The sequence below is a fragment of the Chrysemys picta genome, chromosome 1 (genome assembly GCF_011386835.1).
Source record: "Chrysemys picta bellii isolate R12L10 chromosome 1, ASM1138683v2, whole genome shotgun sequence".
Taxonomy (NCBI): domain Eukaryota; kingdom Metazoa; phylum Chordata; order Testudines; family Emydidae; genus Chrysemys; species Chrysemys picta.
Genome location: NC_088791.1, coordinates 111,697,860 through 111,723,028, shown reverse-complemented (window position 1 = coordinate 111,723,028; position 25,169 = coordinate 111,697,860). Strand labels below are relative to the sequence as shown.

Here is a 25,169-nt window from a genome sequence, read left to right as displayed (position 1 = left end):
CATTAGGCTAAAATGTTCAAAAATATCTAGTGATTTCAAGTGCCTATATTTTTGGGTGTCCAGCTGGAGACAACTTGGGCCTGATTTTCAGAGGTGCTGGATACCCAGAACTCCATATGAAGTCAACCTGCACGTGCTCAATACTTCTCAAAATCAGGCCCTTAAACTCTCTGTGCCTCCCTTTCACCATAGGTAAACAGGGATAATACTAAGCTGATTAGCCAAGGGTACTGTGAGGCTTGAAGCACTAATGGTTGTAAAGAGCTTTGAAATGCTCAGATGAAAGGTGCTAGAAACATGCAAAGGATTATTATTAGTCTCACGTACCCATAGTCATTCCACAAATATTTTCACAAGTTTCAGTGTGTCTAAAGAGTGTGATTGTGTTTTCTGCTTCAGGGTATTAAGGAATAATCTTAGTAGTAGTAGAGAACATTCATTGCTTCCAGGAAGACCAGGATGAACATACACTGGGGTGTGCTGGCAAAAGGGGTTGAACACCACTGCTAACAAGGCTAGGAAGAAATGGAAGAGCTCACGGGTGAAAGAGTGGAAAGAAATCTGCTTTTTCACACAAATCAGTCATTTTGCAGACAAAGAAACTGAACTGAAACAAATATTTGTAGCCTGCCCTTCCCTTTACACACACATTTTGGGAGTTGGGAGTGGTGGGGATTGAAGGAAACTGTGCTCTCATTTTACACGAAAATGGCTTGTCCAATGGAAAAGCATGATCTAACATAAAATGAATGTACTGTAAACAGAAGAGTATTTTGCATACACCTACATCTTCAAACAGCATGTCTAAGACTTCTGATGTACAAAGATAAGCAGCATGTTTCAGGCTATTCTACGGCTCAAAGCCAAGCACCAAGATTGCTCCAGGTACCACAGAATGGAAGCATCAGGGAATACAGTTTCTGAATGGCACTTATCTCTGTTGCAGGGCCTCTCGGAATTGCAGTGATGAATTTCTGATAGCCTGGTAGATTTGACACCAGGAGCCTCTGGATTCACTATTGCTTTTATGAACAAGGTGTCAAACCACGCTTCCCCTAGCCAATGCTAATATAAACCCCATGGTCAGTTTAAGACAGCATTTTGTATATTTTACTTGGAGTTTGTATTTGCTCTTCCTTCACACTGGGCTTGAATTGTGACTGATTTTCACAGTAAGTTCCCAGAGTAGTACTGCCCTATTTTTCAGCTTTCCTCTGAGACGTGGTATGGAGCCAATATTTATTGGGCAGGAGACATAACTTCATGAAATTCCAGTGAACTGCCAATTTTAGAATGTGATTTACTATTGGGAAATGTACTGATGGCTCTGTTCCAGAGAGGGAGTAGTTAATAGTTAAAATTAACTACTGCATGTAGTCCAGGGACAGGAAAATACCACACATTAAAAACCCTAGAGTTAAATGTAATCCTTCCATGGGCCAGCCTCACTCTTGCTAATGTGTGAATTACCCCTTCCTGTACCAGTGTGGTCCCATGTGCATCAGGAAGGATTCACCTGGGGAAGGGTGGATATTGGTATTAGTGCATGCACTCCCTTGAGTTCTGCCAGAGGGGAGTAACTTTAAATTCTACTGATAGCTGGACCACCCATGCCCCCAACCCAGCTGGTACTGCCCAATATTGGGGCTGCTCCGGCTGCAGGCAAGTTCTCTGGCAGAGGGGAAGTGGAGGACACTTTGCTTTGCCACAACCCCCTCCTCCGATGGCTTGCCAATACTGGTGACCAGGGGCTTGGCTGGGCATTTGCACTGGCATGGACTGAATCTACTGGAGTTACATCAGAGCTGGGTTTGGCCCTTTATTGTAACATTCTGAACTAGGTGGCGGTGGCAGCCCATCCCAGAAGGGGCAGATTGTATAGTCATGTAATGGTCTGTTCAATGTGTGTTATGTGTCCCCTCGAGTGACTGGTCCACAGAAGATATAAATCTGCTACAACTACAGGAGCTACTCTTTTAGGTCAAGTAGCAGAAGCTTATGCTTTAGCAATGGAGGTCTTGGATTCAATCCTCCTTGCTGAACCATGAAGCTGATTACTACACGTCCATTCTGCTTACTCTTCAAGACATTGCCATTAATACTTATCACATCAGTCATTTTTCCCTTCTTTATCCTTTTTTGGTAGCAAGAATGAAAGAAAGATACAGCCACAACCCTTTTGTGGCTTCTACTACAATTAATTATCAGTGTTGCAGTTTGGGATTGCATACTCCATTTTAGTATTTTCCCTCTAATATTAACATATTAAGCCTCATAAGTCCCCTTTTACACATGGGGAAAATAACACACAAGAAGTTAAGTGACTTGCGTATGCCCATGGCCTAAGTCTCCCAGAGCCCAGTCCCTTGCTCTAACCACTATACCATCCTGTCACACAGTAACAGACAAGCAGCACATCTCCTGTGTACCATGGCATTTAATTGTAATTTCCTGGATCATATATTTTTGTTCATCACACTGTCCTGTCTTTTTATTTATATGTGGCTTGATCCCTGTATATTACTGCAGCATTAGTCACATACCAACATGGTGGCAATGTAACTCCTGGCTCTCAGTCCTGTATCTCCTGGAAATATTGGGATTTTTTTTTCAAGGTCACTTATTAACAACAAACCTTGTCCCCGACTGCCTTCAAAAAAGCCCCAAATTTAAACCTGGTGTTTGCACTGAGATATCAGGTCTGAATTTTGCCCCAAAACCTTATTGTACATCCACAGTGCACTGTATGTTGAAAGATTCTATCAACACTGAAACAGGTCGATAAATGGCAAATCACGATTACTTCATTCGGACAGACTTGAGAAAATGTAATATAGAGAATATTAATTTTTAGCCCCTTAACATACCATAACTGTATTATCTGTATTACACTTACACACACACACACACAAAATCTGTAGGTTTTCTTTCAGGAAGTCTTCAATGTGATCTGATATTTAGAACAAAAGTCTGCAAGAGAAGAGGAACATTATGTTTTAATCCCAAAAAACCACTGTCTGATTATATATTTTTATTATAATAGCTGGCCAGGAAAAGGATCAAGTGGGATGATGCACAATGCAGATTCCAAAAGTAATCCACCCACCTGACAGATCCTGCTCTGATGTATATGCAGTACATAATCACCCTGGTTGCATTCATAGGCACAGATCTCTATTAATCCTAGAGACCTCTGCCATGGAATTATTTATTACAGTACAGAGGTATTATACAGAATCATTTGTGTTGAACATTTAAGAGATGAAAGTAAAGGAACCCCCACCTTAACCAGCTGCAGTTCCTCTGCCACCTTATTAACTGTAGGAAAATTCTTCAGTACACCTGGGTGCTAGAACTAAGGGCAGCGGGGGTGCTGCCACACCCCCTGGCTTGAAGTGGTTTCCATCATATACAGGGTTTACAGTTTGGTTTAATAGCTCTCAGCACCCCTGTCAGTATGGATGGGGTCAATTTAGCCTATGAAATGGAAGAGTAGCAAATGGTCTCCAAGACACACCCTCCAGAAAATACCAGTGCCATGAAACGTCAGCGCCTTCTCTTTGCTAGTTCATGTCAGGAATTGGTGATTAGAACAACTTTGGCTGTAACTGTCATAGTGCTACAAGAGCATTGTGGCCTGGTCTCCTTGGGAAAATTACCCCAAAAATTCATTTTAAAACTAGTTTAACTAAACCAACTTTAAAACCACTTGCAGCCATAGCATAGACTAGACTCCAGGTGGAACCTGCTGAAGGAGGTTCTGAAATTGGTTTGCTAAAGACAGCTCAGGCCACCTGGAGTGCGGTCTATGCTACAATTCCAGCCAGCTTTAAATTTGGTTTATCTGGTTTTTCAAGCCAATTAAAATTGAGGGAAATTTCCTCAGTGTACACTGGGCCTTGCAGAAATGTCCCACACTTAGAGAACAAATATCCATGGGGGGAAATCTCAAGAGATAGAAAAGTTAAAGTTAACATCAACTGATCACAGAAACTCAGCTAAACTCCTACATCTGTGTGTGTGTGTGTGCGCGCGCGCACGTGGGCAGCGGGTGAACCCCTGCTTTGGGAGGCAAGCCCATCGGCCCTGTCCAAGGCCCTGCTGGAGCCCCAAACCACCCCCAGAAAAGGAGAAGCCCTGACTCTGAGGGGCCCCTGCGACTGGAGGCCTGGCCCACCCACCCCAGCCACATCGGGCTGAGCAGCTGCCGCCACCCTCCCCCCGCGCTGTACTGAGTCGAGCCGCCAGCCTCCCCCAGCACCGGTCAGGTCCGAGCTGAGCTGCTGACCTCCCCCAGTGCCAGGCCGAGCCGCCGACCCCTCCCATCCCCCGGACCCCGAGTGCCTGCCGGGCTGAGCTGCCAGCCCCCCTGCCACAGTCAGGACAGGCCAAGCTGCCGTCCCCTTAACACCAGCTTGTTCTGCCCCTGAAGGCCCTGCTCCCCTGCTGAGCCGCAGGCCCCAGTGCCCGGCTGAGTCTGCTCAGTCCGCCGGCCCTCCACATCCCTTCTCACTCCTCCATCCCTAGGAGGAGGGACACGGCGAGAAGCGAGGACAGGAGAGGGTGTGGAGTGGAGAAGCTGGTGGGGTTCTTGGGGAAGGGCCGGGGCCACTGCAGCCCAGGTGTCCCTGGCCTATTATACCCACCACAGAGAGAGAGAGAGAGTGAGTGAGTGTGTGTGTGTGTGTGAGAGAGAGAGACTCCTGCAGGTTTCTCTGCTCTTTTGGGGAAAGCTGCTGGCCCTTTGAATCAAATGACTGCCCTTCAGTAGTTGGGGCTTGGTGACTGAAGGGAAGAGGAAAGGAAAAACTGAATGTTAGAAGAGAAGCAAGGAAGATGGAAACATCATTATAGGGAGCTGGGTCAGAGGGAATGGAGCTTATCAGGAAGTTAGTTTAGGGGCTGGATTAGTGTCAGCTAGGTGGGGTGGGGAATACATTGCTTTAGGAGCTGGATTAGGGTTCAATGGGAGTGAGAGAGAGCAAAAAGAAGAAAAGGGTCTGAAGAACATTATTGTTTTAATAGCTGCCAATAGTTTAATAGGTGCCATCATTCCCTTGGAATCACAGCAGCCACCACCCACTGGCAAGAGAGCTTGTATCAATTGGGAAATTTCTGTGGCTAAATTCAGGATGGATTTTTCCATATCCCTGGTTGGAGCTCTATCACTTGGAGTGAAAGCAGGGAAAGAGCACAGGGATATGTAGTGGGACACATTTCCTCCCATCAGTAAGGGGTCAAAGAGCTCCTCTGGGCACAATCAGCCCAACCTGGCGTACCTATGAGGCCTGTCAAATCTGGAAAGGGAGTCTCCTTAGAAAGGAGGATCCAAGCCTGGGGCAGGATGGCATTCAGAGGGAAGCAGAGCCAGAGCTCTCTAGCCCCATAGAATAGGGGCTGCTTACCCACAAAGCTGCTGAAAAGCATCTGCCACCTGAACCCTCTGAAGATGTAGAGAGAGACCATCTTCCCTTTGTTTCCCCTTTTGTTTGCAGGGTGCCCAGCCTGGGTCCTATTGGACACAAGAGAGTGAGTGGCCCAAACTCCCTTCACGGACACTACTGACCTCTTATCTTTTGGGGAACCGCTGGGGGAGTCCAGATTGGTTTATGGGCTGCAGCATTATTTAGTTTGCCCTTACCTTTTTTTTGGACTGCTTAATGCCTAGTAAAGGGTTGCTTTCCTCTCCCCCAGGACTTTGGTCAGAGAATCACACTCTGCACCTTAAACTGGCTCTACAGAGACACATGAGGCTAGAGAAGGATGTCTGTGATGAGAGGCACCCACCTTCACCCCCAAAGGGATGCCCTAAGAGTACAACCTATGACCAGACCTTTCTTCACTATCTTTACTATATGCTTCATTTGAACCATGCCTGAAGGAGAGAGAGAGAGAGAATATTGTACTATGAATTAAGAGGCAAGGGAAACAAATAGGGACAGGCTAAGACAAGAACTGCAGAAAAGTCCATGGATATCATGACCACACATGTGATATAAGATATGGAATACATGACAGTGCAGTTTTATCAGCATGAATAACTCACAAGTGCTGAAGCCACAATCCAGTTATACAGATCACCCTGAACAACTGCCAATAAAAACTGTCCAGCCTGCACCAGTGTAATTTGGGGGTATCGGGGGGGGGGGGAATGAAACATTTATCCGTTAAGTCCTTTCAAAAAGAGATAGTGACTGTTTGGAGTTGTTCAAGGGTTTGGAATGTTAAAAATAGTTCCAGGGGATAGATCAGCAGTCAGAGTGCCTATGAGGTTTTTTGATAAATGCAGTTTATCAGGAGATGGTGCTAGCCATCTATGTGGTAAAAACATTTGTACCACATGAGGTCAGGATAAACATGGCATGAATGTCTTTATTTCTGCAACTAGGGGTTAAACAGAGGAAACCATGTGATAAATTGCATTTATTGTGCATTTTGACCATTCCACTTGCATACTGATATTTTAAAACTCTGAGTGGTTCCAAACAGCCATCCTTTAGATAAAATAAAAACCTACTATAAAAATGTTTTCTTTTCCCCCCTACTAAAACATGGTGGATCAGGGATTAAATTTTACAACCAGTCCAAGGCCCAGAATTAGTCAATTTTAGACCCGTGAGAGACTTAAAAGGTTTGATACCCTGTTGACAACCAGGATTTAAAGATTCTTGCTGCATGCCATGGGAGAAAGAGATTTCAGGCTCTCCAAGAATATGCATCATCTGTTTGTAGCCTTTGCTAGTCACAGATGGCCTATATTAAAATCATGACACCCCAATACCAGATAGAAATACTGTTTTAAGTAATTTTTTAGGCCTTCAATGGTCGTTTTTTCTACCACTCTAATTTGTAAGGTAGAGGAATTGAAAAATAGTAATTAAAATACACAAAAACATTTATAGGATAGGTTTTTTTCTGTAACAAGTGTGGCATATACGGAATACACTATAGTATAAAGGTATAAAAGTTACATGGACATTCGTTCAGGATGACACGTAACTCACTTGTAGCTTTGCCACTTATGTAAGGCAACTATCCCAACATTCCGTAATGTCACCATCCCATGTTCTGTTTCTCTCATCTTTTGCCCAATGTGCATAGAGCTCAATCCTGCAGACACCTCATACAAGTTGTTTCTCTGACTTTAATAAAACAATTCTTATAAATAAGGGTTGCATGATTGGGCCCATATATTATATACCATGATATGCACTTGGAATGGTTAATGTATCAGGACTCCCATTACAATCCATTTTAATTTGCTCCCATCTTTATGTAACATCTCTTTTTTCGGCTGAGGTTTTCTGATTGCTCTAAACAGAAAAGTGGATTATATTTATTTAGAGTAAAATCTATTCACATAGGATATTTTATTATTAGGGAGAGGGTAGAAAATAGTCTTTCCTGTGTAAAATAGATAAAACCTAAGGACCTGATCCTGCTGACGGATCCACACAGGAAATAGCCACAAGGAGCCCAGTTGACTTCAGTGGGGCTGCACATTCACGTTACGGTCCCCCCAGGATGAGCATATTGTAGAATGAGGGCCTAAGATTTTTTCCCCCAACTAATAACTACAAAAATGGGTTAAATTTTACAAGTTTAGATCCCAAACACGCAGTAAAATCTGCTATAACAGACTTCATATGGCCATGCAGAAACCCACTCAAGTTAATATAGGAAATCATGTAAGTGGATAAGAATGCAGGATCAGGGCCCATATATTTCCTGGTGGCTATTCATCACCAAGAATTAATTTCCTAGCAAACATGCAGAAAGAATTATTATTATTATAATTAATATTTTAAAAAATGGCTTAACATGTGCAGTGCAAAATGTCCTCTGAATTTAGAGTGAATATGCTATCAATGAACTACAGAATAATGTATAATTTATAATATCAATAGGAGTATGGGTGTTTTGCAGCTATTTCATTGTTATTTAATAGTCAAGCCTGGAACTGCACAAATCAAGAGAGAGATTAGCTTTATAATCTCCCCTTTTACCTAAAAACAAAAAGTCCCAAGGGAAACAGATATAAAACTATAACGTTCAATTTATGGCTGTGAACACAAATCAGGAAATGCATCAATGATGGTTCTCATAGTAATCTTAATTTATGACTGCAAATTGTCTATGCTAGGTGAAATAACCATTGGTGAAATGCTTTTCACCAATTATCTCCCCAGAATCAGTACTGAGAACAGTTTAAATTCCTTTTTTACACTGGAGACACTGACAAAATAATTAAAACTAGTGCTATCAATTCAGCCAGGCTCATAGGAGCTTCTTGGCTCTATGAGCTAAGATGTGAAAAAAATATCTAAATTAATCTAGGCTCCAATAATCAGATCAGTTTTATTAGTGTTTTAGTTAAATGTGCTAAAAAGTAAGTTACCAAAACAGTGTTAAAAATGAGTCCTAAGGCTTTCCCTTGACCCACTGGGAATTTTGTTGTACTTTTCCAATAGAAAAAGGCAATATTGTTTTCTGAAATTGTTTTGAAAAGTTTTATCTGGCTTATACGAGCACTTAAGCTGTTTTTAACATAAGTGCAGCTGCACCCATGTTAACTGTTTACTAATGCACAAAAGTCTGTTAAGACCGGGCAAATACAAGTCTCAAGCACTCTTTCTTGAAATGCCTTTTAATGACCTCTGCCTGGTCTACATTAGCACTTACACCACTTTCAATATTTGTTCACATGCCCCATTGCTGAAAACAATTTTCTGTCCTGGTTTCACTTCCTAGTGTGGAGCCAATGTACTAGCCAGCCTTGTGGTTTAATGTCACCTTGATATACAATTAACCAAATCTCTCAGCTCACATATTCCTATGCAGCTTCATGGGAAATTAGGCCTAGACAAGGGTGAAAAGGGTTTTTTTTAAAGGCCATGATAGCTAGCACCTCCCCTGACAACTCTAGCGCAGACAGGGCAGCTGTGCTTCAGCACGTGCTTGCTGGTCGAGTTGAAAGCCAGAGGCCCAGGCCTGTTAAGACACAAGCTGCCCTGCCTACACCAGGGCTCTAGTTCTCCCAAATCGAGACAAAGCCAGGGCGGCTGGGGCCCTTACGGCTGAGCTGAAGTTGCCCAGACATATGGCTACGGCGTTTCCTGGCTGGGGGGGTTGGAAGCTGTGACCTTAACCTGCCAGCAGCCGGGAGCGAGGAGTGGCTGTGTTGGGGGGGGGGTGACACGCTGCCCTGCAGCGTGAGAGACGGAGGGGCTCTCCGGGGGCTCTGGGGACACTTGCGGAGGGCAGGGACCAGTGTTGAGGCAGGGGCAGCGCATGGCTCTTTCGGTGACCGTGTCCAGGCCCCTAGTCTGGGTCCCGGGGGTGCTGCTGGGCCGGACGGGAGCGGGGGTTTGGGCTGAGGCCCGGTGGGGGGATGGTTCCGCCGGGAGAGGAAGAGGCGCCAGGTCTAGGCTGGCTGTGGGGGGAAGGGAATTCCCGGCCGGGAGTTCCCGGGGAGGCGGCAGGGGCGGCGCCGAAGGGGTTAATCCGCGAGCGCAGAGAATGGGCCGCGCTGTTTCCAGGGTGACGGCTCGGAGTGTTCCGGATCGTACCATTGTGTTGGGGGGGGGGGGGAGGAGAAGGCTTCAGCCGTCGCCAGACCCAGCCCAGCGCCGCCTCCTTCTCTCCCCCCTCCCCCCCGGCCTGAGCGCGGCGCCTGGGCCCAGCGGCGAGCGCAGCGCGGAGGAGCGAAGCAGGCGGATCCCGTCGGCGGCAGCGCGGAGCCTGGGCCCAAAGCGGCGGGGTCGGTATCGGCGGCGCGGCCCCTTCTCCCCCCGCGCGGGGCAGCGGGCGGCCCCGGGCTGCGGGGCTTGGAAGGCGGCTCGGAGACAAAGGAGGCGGCGGGTTCGGAGCCGGCACCAGGGACCGAGAGGAGCCTCCGGGAGCCCCCGCCCGGGGTAGGCGGCACAATGCGGCACGGGGCGGCCCGCCCGCACCGGCTGCAGCAGCGCGGGGTTCGCAGCGCGGCCCGCCCGGAGCGGGGATAGAGGCGACGGCCGGAGCCCCAGAGCCGGGCCGGGCCCCTTCCGCGAGCAGCGTCCCCCCGGCCTGTCACACGGGGCGGCGATGTGAGGGCCCCGGAGCCGGCAGCAGCCACAGCCGAGCAGCGGGGACCCAGCGGAAGCGGCAGCTGGCCGGGCCCGGAGGAGCCGAGCAGCGGGGATCCGGCGGGCGCGGCAGCCGGCCCGGCCCGGAAGAGCCGAGCAGCGAGGACCCGGCGGGAGCGGCGGCCGGGCCCGGGTGTGCGATGGAGACGCACATCTCGTGTCTGTTCCCGGAGCTGCTGGCCATGATCTTCGGGTACCTGGAGGTGCGGGACAAGGGCCGGGCAGCGCAGGTGTGCACGGCCTGGCGGGACGCCGCCTATCACCGCTCCGTGTGGCGGGGCGTGGAGGCCAAGCTGCACCTGCGCCGCGCCAACCCCTCGCTCTTCCCCAGCCTGGCGGCGCGGGGCATCCGGCGGGTGCAGATCCTGTCGCTGCGGCGCAGCCTGAGCTACGTGATCCAGGGCATGGCGGAGATCGAGAGCCTCAACCTGAGCGGCTGCTACAACCTCACCGACAACGGGCTGGGCCACGCCTTTGTGGCGGAGATCGGCTCGCTGCGGGCGCTTAACCTGAGCCTCTGCAAGCAGATCACCGACAGCAGCCTGGGCCGCATCGCCCAGTACCTCAAGGGCCTCGAGGTGCTGGAGCTGGGCGGCTGCAGCAACATCACCAACACTGGCCTCCTACTCATCGCCTGGGGTTTGCAGCGCCTCAAGAGCCTCAACCTGCGCTCATGCCGCCACCTCTCTGACGTGGGCATTGGGCACCTGGCCGGCATGACCCGCAGTGCAGCTGAGGGCTGCTTGGGCCTGGAGCAGCTCACGCTGCAGGACTGCCAGAAGCTGAGCGACCTCTCACTAAAGCACCTGGCCCGAGGGCTGGGACGCCTCCGCCAGCTCAACCTCAGCTTCTGTGGGGGCATTTCAGATGCGGGGCTGCTCCACCTGTCCCACATGAGCAGCCTGCGCAGCCTCAACCTGCGCTCCTGCGACAACATCAGCGACACAGGCATCATGCATCTGGCCATGGGCAGCCTGCGCCTTTCGGGCCTTGATGTTTCCTTCTGTGACAAGGTGGGGGACCAGAGCCTAGCCTATATCGCACAGGGCCTGGATGGGCTGCGTTCCCTCTCCCTCTGCTCCTGCCACATCAGCGATGAGGGCATCAACCGTATGGTGCGTCAGATGCATGGGCTCCGCACACTCAACATTGGCCAATGTGTCCGTATCACTGACAAGGGCCTGGAGCTCATTGCAGAGCACCTCAGCCAGCTCACAGGCATTGATCTTTATGGCTGCACCCGCATCACTAAGCGGGGCTTGGAGCGCATCACCCAGCTGCCCTGTCTCAAGGTGCTCAACCTGGGACTTTGGCAAATGACTGAGAGTGAGAAGGTCAGGTGAGAGGAGGGGGCACCTAGAGACCTCCATCCTCTCTGGAGGGACTCACTGACTGACTGCTGCAATGGAGGAGAGAGAGAGTGGAGGGAGGGCACACACAGAGCCATGCTACCTGCCTACTCCAGCACTGGAAGGAGGGAGGGATAGAGAGAGCCCACCCCTATCCTTTCCATGCCACCCACCTCTGCACTGGCTGGGGCAGGAGAGGGAAGAGAGAGAACCTCCATTTCTTCCATGCCATCACCAGCCCTCCATTGGGAATACATTACCCCTTTCCTCATCCTTCTCTGCATTGGGGATAGAGGCCTGCAATTTTATGCACTGGGGCTGGAGATACTCCTCCCCATTCCAGCTATGATTCTACCCCCTCATGCACTAGGGATTGATGAAGAAAGTCCCCCATTCTTATTCACCTCCAGTCCTGCTCAGTTTTGGGAATAGGGACCTTCTCGAATGGGGATGGGGATGGAAATGGGAACAACCCCTCTGCCCTCTCCCCCCCCCCCCCCCCAAAAAAAGCTTATTAGCCACATGTTCCATATCCACTGACCCCAGTCCTTCTGCACTGGGTACAAAAACACCCCCTTGTCATACCATTCCAATTCTTTTCTTCCCCATCCCAACTGGGGATTGTGACAGAAATAGCCTTTCCCAGTTATACATATTCCATCAATTTCCAGTCCCACCCTCATCTTCACTTCTACCCCCTTTTGCCCTGTGGTTGGATACAATCTCCCACCACACCAGTTCTCCGGTGCATTGGATATAGAGAGAGCTACACTGGTCCCCTCCCCTCCTGAGCTGAGTATAGGGACATGATTCCTTTGCACCCTGCACTGTGGTTGGAGAGAGAGCCTAGACCCTCCACTCTTTTCCCATCTCCCTGCATTGGGGATGAAGATAGACTCCGAATACTTCTCCCTCCTCCTTGTACTGGGGGTGAAGACACCATTTCCCCCTTACCCTATTCCCAATAGAGAAGAAGACAGATCCCAGTCTCTTCAAATGTCCCACTTGCATTGGAGGGATGGAGTCACCTTAGCTATTCATCTTCCCTTTCATTTTTCTCTCTCTTCCTCCCTGCCTTCTCTTTCTTGGAAGTGGGGATAAAGACATATCCAGCCACACATCCATTTCCCCTTTGGATTGGGGGTGAATGGGGCAGAGGGGATGACCAAGCTCCTATCTATCCAGGGGACTTAAGGAAGAATCTCCAGCTTCATTTTTGCTTTCATTTGAGATACTGTGACGTGGTTTTATTTTGAAATGCGTACAAAAAATTACTACTACAAAACAGCCTCTTACCACCACCACCCTCCCCTTGCTTACATCCTGTTTCTGATCCCAGTTTTTCTCATCTTTTCTTTCTTCAGTATTCATTTTCTTCCATGGTTTTATTTTTAAAGACATTTGAAATTGCTGTTCTTGTGGATTTTAAAGTACGTTTTTTTCTGCTGAATATATTCTATATATATATATAAATATATATATAAATATATATATAATGTCTGGCTACCTCGTTTTAATTTGTTACTTTTTTCTCAAAAGCCCTGGAATTCTTACAAGAAAGAGATTTTGAGACTGAAACATTTTTGTGCCTAGACTGGAAAGATGCCCCTTGGGTTTGTAACTTTTTTTTGGTTGATTTTTTTTTTTAAGCTTTCCCTAATGTGCCCCACCTTCACATTCTGACTGTGCCTCTCCCTCCCTCTCCACTGGGGCTTGGGGATCTAACTGTGCTTCTGCATTTTTATTCCTCTAGCACAAACATGTGTAACATGTGAGAATCCATACTGAGGATTGGGGTATTGAAATGTGTGAAATGCAAGTTCAGTTTCTTATATATATATATATATATATATATATATATATATATATATATATATATATATATATATGCAAATATTCCCCTCTCCCTCCCAATTCACCTACAAAAAAAGGTCACTGTGTGAGGCTTCCTGTTTGTAAGTGGGGAGAGGAGCAGAACAGGCCTGCAGGGCCTGAGGCTGCGATGTGAAGGGGAGGAGACTGAAATTCATCTGTCTTATCTCTGTTCTGTCAGTAAAATGGAGCTGGTTCTTTAGATTTTTTTTTAATTATTATTTTAAAGAGGAAGAATAATTGATGAATTTTTAAAGAAACAAATGTTGGCCTTTTTTCTTTACTGATTTTTTTTAAATTCAGAATCTCAAATCCTCCACAATAACAGGCCAGACCATGGAGTTAAAGCAAACCCAGAGACCCCTATGGATTAATTGTACTGTTTGTGAATTTGTATAAAAAATAACAAAGATCCTCTTAAAACATTTTATATTCTTACAGTAAAAGGTTAAACTGATATTTATATAATAAAAGAGGAAATATGAAGTATGTTTTTGAAAAAAAGCTGTATCTGTGTTTGTCTTTGGTTTTTTAAAGGTAGGTATCTTGTCTACTGGTTGCAAGAAGTGTGGTGTATAGCTTATAGAGGGATTTGGCCTGTGCTCTTGTTTTAGTGAGTGACTTGGTCTGAGTAAAAGGAAATGGGGAGTCTGGTCAATCCTGTGCAGGATGTTGAGTAATGTCATAATTAGAAGTTTACAAGAGAGCGTTGCTTCCTTTTGGAAGGACAATATCGTATATGAGAACAGCTGACTTGCTCAGATAAATTGAGTGAAAGTAGAGATTAATGTTGGGGTACCAGTTCATTTTGGGGTTGGGTAAACGGCAATTGATCAAATTTGTTATGAAGGGACATGGGGTAAAGTGATGTATAGTAGATCAAACTTGACACTTTAGGGGGGAAAACGTTTAAAAAAAAACTTAAGACAGATGGCAATGTTCCTGTTGCATTTAAAAATCCATGAAAACTGATTTTCTACTCTTTCCCCACACCCAAAAAGACCCTAAACATTTTCCTGCAATAATAATAATAACAAACTTGCTGTCTTTTGCTAGTGCATGAGAACTTGCAAGTGAATAACTAGAAAACTGACTATGCTGTTTCACTTTTTCATTGTACACACTGAGATAAAAGTAAAGAGGAAATGGGAAAAAATTGGATTTTAACATTGTTCGAATAATCTAAGATGTCCTTTTGTACCATAGAAATCTTTCTTTTTAACGCATGACTTCTAACCTGACAGGGTCCCTTTTAGACTGCTATGATGTGAGGTTTGTGTTGTTGTTTGAGATAGGGGCTTAAGCTGTTTATAGTGCATGAAACAAAGCTTTTCTCCTCTCTAAGTACTGCAGCAGGGCTTTCTCTCTCTTTCCCCCCCCCAAACCTCCTTTTTTTTTTTTTTTTTTTTTTTTTTTAAAGAAGGGTTGGGGTTAGAGAGAATGTGAAATGATGGAAGGAGCAAAGCCATTGTTCAGGAAAGTTAAAAGAGGAGCTGTCCTTGCTTGCTTGCTTGCTTGTTCAGTCATGCATACTGAATCTCGCCATGTGAGGGTCCCTATGGAAAGGAGGAGGGTGATTCTTCCCCTCTTTTTAACATTCCTCTCCAGGCCTGGCTGTATTTAAGCTGCTTTCCTCCATGCAGAGGAGGGGCAGTGGGGGATGGTCTGGAGTTCCTGTACATTTGCATTTTAAGTACTTCTAGTGCTGTAGCAGGCTACTTTGTTTCATCCAAACTATTCTATCCTAGCCAGCTTCTCTCAAGTTACATCCAGGTAGGTGAGCTCTCCACAATACAGCCCTAGCAAAGAGGTTATGGCGGTCGCCAATTGTAATCTGTTCTGGCTTGTATATTTTGAGTATTTTTGACTGAGACTAGAACATTCATAATTCCTTCTTTCATGCTGCAGACACCCCCCCACACACACACACACTTTAAAAAAAAATTCCACTTCCTGTTAGGAGGGCAGAGTTTCACTGGGTTTTCCTCTGCACCCCCGGGAGAAGGGCCAGCACCTAGACGGCTGCAGGATTATTTTTGTAAAACTACCAAGCTTTCTGTTGGGAATTCATCACAAAAGCTGCATTGTTCCCTTTGGGGAAAGCCATCACAATTGGATCTAATTGAGCCTGACACTATATCCATCTTCCTTTACTTGGAGAGGTACTGGATCTTTTTCCTTCCCTTAAAAAAAAAAAAAAAAAAAACACCACAATAATTTCTTGACCAAAAAGAGGATATGTGAACCCCAGTAAACAATAGGAATTCCAGACCAGGTTCCAGTTACCAGTAGATATTTAATATCTGATATAGCTAGCCATGGTCCTTGCAAGGGATAGTAAATTGTACCTCTCTCTTGCTAGGCCACAGGCTTACCAGATTCCAACAAAAACATAGACCGCAAGCTATAGTATACAGATGATTTGTTCTCCCCATTCAATCAAACTTTAACATGGATAATATTTGAAGGCAGACATCAAAATTGCACATGCAACATTGCATCTTCTGTGTGGTCCTGAAGTCCTTCTAAAGTCAGGAACAGGATGGTTCTGAGGCAAAAATGTTACTTATAACTTCATGTCAGAAAGAAGCTAGGTGGACCAACATACTATTTAAATAGAACCCAAAACCTTTAGGAAATTGTGCTGAAACCAGAGCCTCCCTGAATTCCTGTAGTATTAGAAACAGCAGACATTGTTCCCTCTTGAAATGGGCTACTGTCTCAGAAATCACAATGCTCTCTTGGTCCTAAACATAAGTCTTACTATTAGGAGTGGTCTGAGCTGGAGCAATGTGTCTATTTACTTGTAAGGAGATGGTTTCTAAAAAAGAGACTGATGCTAGTAAAGGGGGAGAGGAGACTAACCAATAACTCTCCTCAATATAGCATTCCCCAGTGTAACAGAGGAACTAATATTTTCGCCCTCCAGTCACTTCTGAACTCGGAGCTGGGTCAGTGCAAAGTTTCCATCAAACATGACTCATTTGGAAGCAGAGGTAGAGAATAGTAAAAATGTTATTTTGAAGTGAACTGGAAGGAGGAGAGGAAGGTGATCAGGAACAGTCAACATGGATTCACCAAGGGCAAGTCATGCCTGACCAACCTGATTGCCTTCTATGATGAGATAACTGGCTCTGTGGATATGGGGAAAGCAGTGGACCTGATATATCTTGACTTTAGCAAAGCTTTTGATACGGTCTCCCACAGTATTCTTGCCCGCAAGTTAAAAAAGTATGGATTGGATGAATGGCGGGTAAGGTGGATAGAAAGCTGGCTAGATTGTCGGGCTCAACAGGTAGTGATCAACGGCTCCATGTCTAGTTGGCAGCCTCAGGCATCAGTCCTGGGGCCACTTTTGTTCAACATCTTTATTAATGATCTGGATGATGGGATGGATTGTACGTTCAGCAAGTTTGCAGATGACACTAAGGAGGGAGAGGTAGATACGCTGGAGGGTAGGGATAGGGTCCAGAGTGACCTAGACAAATTGGAGGATTGGGCCAAAAGAAATCTGATGAGGTTCAACAAGGACAAGCGCAGTGTCCTGCACTTAGGACGGAAGAATCCCATGCACCGCTACAGGCTGGGGACCAACTGGCTAAGCAGCAGTTCTGCAGAAAAGGACCTGGGGTGTACAGTGGATGAGAAGCTGGATACGAGTCAGCAGTGTCCCCTTATTGCCAAGAAGGCTAACAGCATGTTGGGCTGCATTGGTAGGAGCATTGCTTGCAGACTGAGGGAAGTGATTATTCCCCTCTATTCGGCACTGGTGAGGCCACATCTGGAGTATTGTGTCCAGTTTGGGGGGCCCCACTACAGAAAGGATGTGGACAAATTGAAGAGAGTCCACCAGAGGGCAGCCGGGGCACATGACTTACGAGGAGAGGCTGAAGGAACTGGGCTTGTTTGGTCTGCCGAAGAGAAGAGTGAGGGGGGATTTGATAGCAGCCTTCAACTACCTGAAGGGGGGTTCCAAAGAGGATGGAGCTCGGCTGTTCTCAGTGGTGGCAGATGACAGAACAAGAAGCAATGGTCTCAAGCTGCAGTGGGGGAGGTCTAGGTTGGATATTAGGAAAAACTGTTTCGCTAGGAGGGTGGTGAAGCACTGGAATGGGTTACCTACGGAGGTAGTGGAATCTCCATCCTTAGAGGTTTTTAAGGCCCGGCTTGACAAAGCCCTGGCTGGGATGATTTAGTTGGTGTTGGTCCTGCTTTGCACAGGGGGTTGGATTAGATGACCTCCTGAGGTCTCTTCCAACCCTAATCTTCTATGAAGTCAATTCATGTCATCCTAATCTTTACAATTGAAGTCAACCGAAAAATTCCAATTAACTTCAGTCATTATTATTAATCATGTTTGCTATGTCACTGCCTAAGGACCAACTAAGAATGAGGAACCATTATGCTAGGCACTGTACAAACAGCAGTACTGTCCCTGCTTTGAAGAGCTTTCAGTCTAAACAGACAAGACAGACACAGGATGGGGGGAAGGGATGAAAACACAAGCAGAGTCAACCATGTGATGGCAGCATAAGGCATGTTCATTCCAGGGTTTGTCTAGGGGGCTTTGGGTGTGTTTAGTTAAGAGGGGATGAGCTAAGTGCAAGGATGATGGAGAAAGGGTAAGATGGGCAGATACAATTTGAAGATGAGGGAAAGACCTGGAGGGAGGGGCAGGGTGGAGCAAACAGCCACTCAGCACAGAGCAGAAAAAGTCTAGTCAAAACTATGAAAAATTCTCTGAACATCTGAAGGTCCCTGCTTTGGCTGCTTCTGCAGGTGCCCCTACTGGCTGATTCCTCCCTGCAATTTTCCCCCAAGGAGGGTGGAGGGCACTACCTGCATTCTCGTGTTCCCAGGGTAGGTGATGATGGTTTCCCCTACACAATTTTGAGTCAGTGTGCAAATGTGTATTTGAGAGGAGTCGTCTTGACTAAAGTCCCACTTTATGCTCTCCTCTCAATACAACAATCGCTATTTTGGGTGCTTGTCATACCGGATTAGCCCCCTTGTCTCCCCATCTATAAAATGAGAATTGCTTCACAGAGGTGTTGAGATTTAATATAATTGGCTCTCTGATTTTAAGATGAAAATGCTGTAAGTGCAAGGTATTCTGTATTTGTACTACAACTTGTTCTTGAACATGGTGATGCGTGGAAAGAGAAGGGTTAAGGTGAAAAGTGGGTGGCCAAGTCATCTAAAGAGTTTTTGGAATTGAAAACAGAAGTTAACACAAGCTTCTACTAACAACTCAAAGGTATGTGTTCTGTTAAATCTGCAAGTCTCACTACAAACACAGCCTGATTCAAGCAAAGTGGGCTCTTTTGTTTTCTCCCTCTCTTCTACCATAAATCCCACTTCTTTGGCCAGCAGCTCTTTAATATTGCCATCTGTGGAGAAAAGATAATCGATAAACTGAAATGAATGGCTGAGGCTGTATTTTAAGACCCCTAAGGACATCTACTAGGCACTATGCCAATGCCGCTGGCATGATTGCATAATGCTCCTTGTCGTGTCCAGCCATAGAGTCCTTCCTGCTGAATTCCCCAGCCCTAAGCTGCATGAAATAAAGAATGAGAGAGAGTTTTTCAGGTTTCTCTGCCAGAACTTAGATTCCTTCCACATTTGGCAGTGACACTAGTGCTTTTTCCCCTCTTTAATTAAATCTACCAAACACATTAACTAAATGTCAATTCAACCTTAAGTGGCATTGCAATGATTTCAAACCAATCCAGAGCTGACTTGTCTTTTCAAGGGGAAATGAAATTTGGAGTGAGTTTGAGAGCAGGAGACTAATACTAGTGAGCGAACACTAAGCTTTCACTCCATCCACGGTTGTCCAGCCTCTGAGCATAGATTTTCACATGGGACGTTTCTAAAGGCTAGTCTACACTGGCAAAAAGAAGAACAGGAGTACTTGTGGCACCTTAGAGACTAACAAATTTATTAGAGCATAAGCTTTTGTGGACTACAGCCCACTTCTTCGGATGCAACACTGGCAGTGCTTTAACGTGGCTTGTGTGGTTGTGGCACAGCGCTGGGGCAGCACTCTTAAAAAACCCCACCTCCATGAGGGGCGTAGCTGCCAGCACTGGGAGCGCTGTCTACACTGGCACATTACAGTGCTGAAACTTGCGCTGAGGGTTTTTTTTTTTCCCCACACCCCGGAGTGAGAAAGTTGCAGTGCTGTAAATTGCCAATGTAGACAAGCCCTAAGTTAAAACCAAATTCCTTTCACTATCATCTAAATGAGGATTTAAATTGAAGTAGCAAGAGGTATATGGCTACTGTATTTTTCCTATGAGTATTTACCAAAGATTAGATTTTTTTGTTTTTAAATGTTGCTCCTACCTGCAGAAAAAACAAGTTACTGGCCCAGGGACAGAGCTGTTCTGCTATAGAAACAAACATTCTGGCTACTAAAGGATCTATAGTAGGTCAATTCCCTTCCCTCTTCATGATTCTAATTTCTCTAGACAGAGCTACCCCAGCTGTGATTTGAAGATTAAATGATTTCTCCCTATCCTCTTTTTTTTTTAAACCCTGCCCCTTCTGTCTGAGGTTGTTTCCCTTTGCCTTAGTGCAAGGCGTCTAAACGTTTACAATACCATGAGTACCTGAAGAAGTTTGCAAAGTCTCCACCTAACTTGTAAGAGTGTAGAGAAACATGCTTTATCAGAAGTATACAACAAACCATATTTACTTATAGCTGCCTTGAGGGATAAACTAAAATGACTTGCATTCAGCAGCAATAAAAGCCCACCCACTCTTTCCTTCCTTGACAGTTACACTCATCTCTAAACACCCCTGGTTTAGACAGACTAAGCATGTGCATTTTTGCAAATTCCCCTGCCAAATGTGCAAGAGCTGTTCAATTAAGACACTTTTTGCCCCATCACAAAGGAAACATCTTTACATCTTCCAAATTAAAGCATATTCTGGGAGAGGAGTTATTGCGTCATAGTCTTCCCAACAGAAAAACCTGGACAAGCGCTGCCCTTTCTGTTACCTTTTGCCATTTGGCTGAAGTGACAAATGTGCTACAAATCCCTCTGTGTGTTTGTTTTTACAGTGGGGGAAAGAATGGATCTTGTGAAATAGTGAGGAGAGAGAATTACTTCATCTGATTTCTCTAATAACTATCCTGAATACTGTAGCAAAACAGAATGGGGCAAAGTAAAGAAGATGCAGTCCAAGAACAACTTGGATCAGAGGCTGTTACGCTGAAATATTTCATTTGGGGGGAGAGGGGCAGGGAGAGAGAGAGACAGAATAGCTAACAGCTTTCCCAGCTGAGATCCTGGCTGGCACCCAGAGAGCAACTAAGCCAATTCTGCGTGCCAATTTTTTCCCCTCCCTCACAGTAGCACCCCCTGCCAGGTACTGAAACAGCTGATATTAGTGTGGGGAAGGAGTGAATTAGCCCAAGGAGGTGGCCAATTTTACTCCCATATGCCTCCAAGGTTTGAAGTGCTGACTGCAGCAGCCCTTGCTCCATAGTGTTAAACTTCTGTGTTTGACTGCAGTGCCCTTTTAATCTCGCTCTCTTTGGACTACAATGGGCACAGGGCCCATAAAAGTATGGACCAAAAGTCTTGTGCCCTAGACCACAAATTGCTGGTGCAGAATCTCTTTGGTAGGTTGTCCACTACAGAAGAGGTGAGGGTTCTTCCCTGCTTGTATAGCCTCTCTGCTTATACTTAATAGGTCCCTACACTCTTTGGCTGGAAGATAAATGAATATACTCGGACTGCAGCTATTTCTGAGGCTGGGTCTACACTACCCGCCTGAATCGGCGGGTAGAAATCGACCTCTCGGGGATCGATTTATCGCGTCCCGTTGGGACGCGACAATCGATCCCCGAATCAACGCTCTTACTCCACCAGCGGAGGTGGGAGTAAGCGCCGTCGACGGGAAGCCGCAGAGGTCGATTTTGCCGCCGTCCTCACAGCGGGGTAAGTCGGCTGCGATACGTCGAATTCAGCTACGCTATTCACGTAGCTGAATTTGCGTATCTTAAATCGACTCCCCCCTGTAGTGTAGATGTAGCCTAAGACAGCCCTTCCCCGTAACTCTGGCCCTAGTGCTTGGTTCAGGGGCAGTCTCTTATTAGGATGGTACAATTGAATGCCAACTACCGCCTCCTTCCCTCAGAACCACCCCGTCCTGTTCCTTCTGACAGCAAAGATGGGCCATGGTACAGGGAGGGATAGGGGTTACAAGGCAAGACGGCAACAGAAGCAAGAGTACGGGAAAACTCAATAAGAATGTACTAAATAACTGAGTGAGGAAGGAAGACAGGAGGTAAAGGCCAGGATTAGGGGGCAAGGGGTTAGTAGCAGGAGGCAGCCTCGAGGATGGTGGCAGGGGGGTAAAGAGCAGGCTCCAGCCAGTGGCAGGGGACAGTAAGCGCACCTGCACAGCTGAGAAATGGGGGCTTTATTCCACCCACAATTCAGCTCATCTCCTTATTCAGAAGATTGAGCTTAATTATTGTTTGAGCTTTTGTAATTGCACAAGGGCATTAAGCACCAAATGGGCACATTTTTATACCTGGAAACAAAATATTGCAAGCAGCCTCAACCCATTCTCTGATATCCCCTCCCCACCATCCACCCTACAATTAGCTATGAACTGGCCCAGCTGAAAAATCGATTGCCAATGTATTTACTGGTTACATTTTTACACTGCTCAGCTTCTTTAAGAAATACTGACAACCCCTAACAGAAAGTTGGTAGCGCCCACACTTCTCTCTCCATTAAAGACCGTATACAGCTCCCTTCTAGCAGGGGGATGCCTGACCAGCCTGTTCCCCCATAGCCACACTGCAGCCCCCCCACCTCCCCGTCTGTCAAATAGCAGGAGAGGTAAAGGCGCCAGTGGTGCTGGTTGAAGTGTGGCTCCACTGTGGCCTCAGGAAAAAATTAGCCTGAGATCTACGTTACGTAGATCTCTCACGCAGGGGCTGGTGAATCTCCCCCGACTCCCGAGGGCAGCACATCCCCCTGGGTGCAAAGCGGGGAGGTGGCGACTCATGTATGCAGGGGGGCGCTGGCAGCACACGCCACGCTGCCGGGCTCCGGAGCTGACAAGCGAACGGTTCCAGCGCGCTGCGGTTCCCACCGGAGAGGCAAAGACCCCGCTGGGGGGCGGGGCGGGCAGGGGCGCTGCCTGGGCCAGAGCAGCCCGCGGTGCCGAGAAGCTCCCGGGGCAAAGTGCCTGGTCCCCCAGTGTGTGCGCGGGCGGGCGGGAAACCCGCTGGCGGTGTAGCTGGGGGTCCACAGGGACAAAGCCAGGAGCCTCCTCGCCCCAGGGCCCCTGCTCGCAGCAGCACCACCGCCGCAGGGGTCGGCGCTGGTTCCTAAAGCGTCTGTGGGGCGCTGAAGCTCCGTCCCGGTTTGCTCTGCCCGCACGGACCACTCAGCAGCACTAGGCGGCAGCATTGCCCACCAATTGGGGCCTGACTGCTCGCCGGCCCCAGATCCCCGCCAATCCCCACCCCGCCTCCTGCCAAGAACGTGCGGCCCTCAGCGCCCCTTGTCCTCACACTTTCCCTAGGCCAGCATTTGCGGTAATTGACCCACATAGCTCCAAGTCACCCAGGGACTGCCTTGGGCCCTCACACTCATCGGTCCAGCTCCCCGCATTTGCAGGGCTGGGGACTCCTACACAGGATGGAACACACACACACACAGGCACACACAAATCTCCATCCAGCTTCGGGAGCTCTGCATCTGCAGGGTATGGGATGCAAAGAAATCACACAGGGATTCCCCCCACCCAGAACCTCTTCCAGGCTGATTAATAAATGGAAGGCCGAGGACGTGAGCAATAAGGACTAGATAATAACATAAAAATATATCACCTTGAACATTGCGTGCAATTCTGGTCACGCTGTCTCAAAAAAGGTATATTAGAATTGGGAAAGCTGCAGAGAAGAACAACAAAAATGATTAGGGATATAGAACAGCTTCCATCTGAAAAGAGATTAAAAAGACTGATATTGTTTAGTTTAAAAAAAGATACTACTAAGGGGATATGATAGAGGTCTATGAAATCATGAATGGTGTAAAGAAAGTGAGTAACAAAGTGTTCTTCAAGTGCTTGTTCGTGTTGATTCCAATCAGTGCATGCATGCCGCGTGCACAGTCATCGGAAACTTTTTCCCTTAGCAGCTCCCGTCAGGTTGGCTGGGGAGCTCCCTGGAGTGGCGCTTTCATGGTGCTCAATATATGACCCTGCCGACCCGACCCCCCTTCAGTTCCTTCTTACCGTCCGTGGCAGCTCTTGGAACTCCGTCTCGCTTGCCTTGCAAGTGCTCCCTTAGCTTAGTTATCTAGTTCTCTCTTTGTTTCTTGTATAGTAGTTGTTGTTAGTGTAGTTTAGTATAGTTAGCATAGAGGTTAGTGAGCGGGATTGTCCCTATCCTCTCACCCCTTCTTGGGCTCTGGGGCATGCCACAAGCCCAAGGCTTTAAGTCATGCAGTGTATGCCATAAGCCCATGCCAAATAGCGACCCCCACGACTCTTGCCTGAGGTGTCTGGAGGAGGCGCATCAGTCCAATGCAAGATCTGCAGGGCTTTCAAGCCCAGGACTAAAAAGGAACGGGATTTCCATTTAACGCAGCTGCACATGGAAGCTGCACTCCGTCCAGCGGCTCCTGACCGCCAAGGCCCGGGCCTCAGTGCATCAGTGCGGAGCGTTCCTTCATCAGTCCACAAATCAGTGCAGAGGAAGGACGCTAGTGTGAGAGACCCTCAGCCCCGGCAATCCCCAGTGGCACCGCAATAAGGAGCAGTGGCCTAGCACCACTCTACTTCTCCAGTCCCCACAACCGCAAAGAGTCTGACAGAGGGCGCTCTCCTCAGAGAGCTGCGGGACTGCCAGGGGATGCTTCGCTTCACCAGAGGAAGGACCCGGCTCCCAGGCAGCAAGAGTCCATGCCGTTGTCTCCGGAACGCCAGAAGGCACCGTTGAGTCCGGCTCACAGCGACTCTCCAGCAGGGCAGTGCCAAGTGGAGGTGGCCCTCCACCTGAGACACTTTTGAGGCTGCAAGAGATCTCATCAAGATGACTGCAGCTCAACCCCTGGCCATTAGAGACAAGCCTCCAGCACTGTCAAGACCTGGTACTGTCCAGAGGCAAGCCCGCCATGATGCGGCGCTCCCAGTCGCTGGACTGGCACCGTACCTGGAGTTTGGCAAAAAGGCTTAAATGGAAAGGAAAGAGAGACAGGAAGGACCAAGCCCTCTGCTGTCCACCTATCTAAACGAGGTTCACAATACAAAACAGTGCTAGAGCTATTTGGAGATAAGTACAGGCATCACATCATAGATGAGGAAACAACAATCTCCCTCTCCATAGTTTGGCAGAGCTTTAATCTAGAATATTGCATATATAGTTCTGCTGACAAAAGTACTAGAAATATATTGATAAACTGGAGGGAGTTCAGCAAAAAGCAACAAAAATGATCATGGGGCTGAAAGTGCTGACATGTGAGGCAAGATGAACCATTAAATATAACAATCCCGATCTGCTCTGAACTGGGCTAGATGCTCCATGTAACGGGGCTGCCCTCTTTCAAAGGAATTTCCCACTCTCCAGTAGCCAGTATCCAGAGCCATTCCACCACTGGACTATAGACTGATCTTTCCACCAACCAGGACTCCATCAAGGAGGCTAACTACTGTAAGACCTCAGTCCCAGCTGGACCTGAGACAGATCATACTTTTTGACTTGATGAAGAAATTGTTTCACAAAAGGATTGGCACTAAAACGGAGAGTGGAGAGAGTGAATGTTTGAATCTATGGAATATGGGCATT

At 47.3% G+C, this 25,169-nt stretch overlaps 2 protein-coding genes across 3 annotated transcripts in view; one reads left to right on the top strand and one right to left on the bottom strand.

The window, feature by feature from the left end:
- WNT5B (Wnt family member 5B) overlaps positions 1-25,169 on the bottom strand; it is a 98,216-nt gene that overhangs the window by 33,305 nt on the left and 39,742 nt on the right. The window contains exon 2 of one of the 2 annotated variants that reach the window (XM_065566847.1): positions 2,899-2,970. The exons of the other annotated variant lie outside the window; for it this stretch is intronic. The gene's annotated coding sequence lies outside the window, so the exon portion shown is untranslated. The remainder of the gene's footprint in view (positions 1-2,898; positions 2,971-25,169) is intronic. 2 annotated transcript variants of the gene reach the window in all.
- Positions 9,272-11,970, top strand: FBXL14 (F-box and leucine rich repeat protein 14). Its single transcript, XM_005287994.4, has one exon. The coding sequence runs from the start codon at positions 10,265-10,267 to the stop codon at positions 11,465-11,467; it is 1,203 nt and encodes a 400-aa protein (XP_005288051.1). The 5' UTR covers positions 9,272-10,264; the 3' UTR covers positions 11,468-11,970.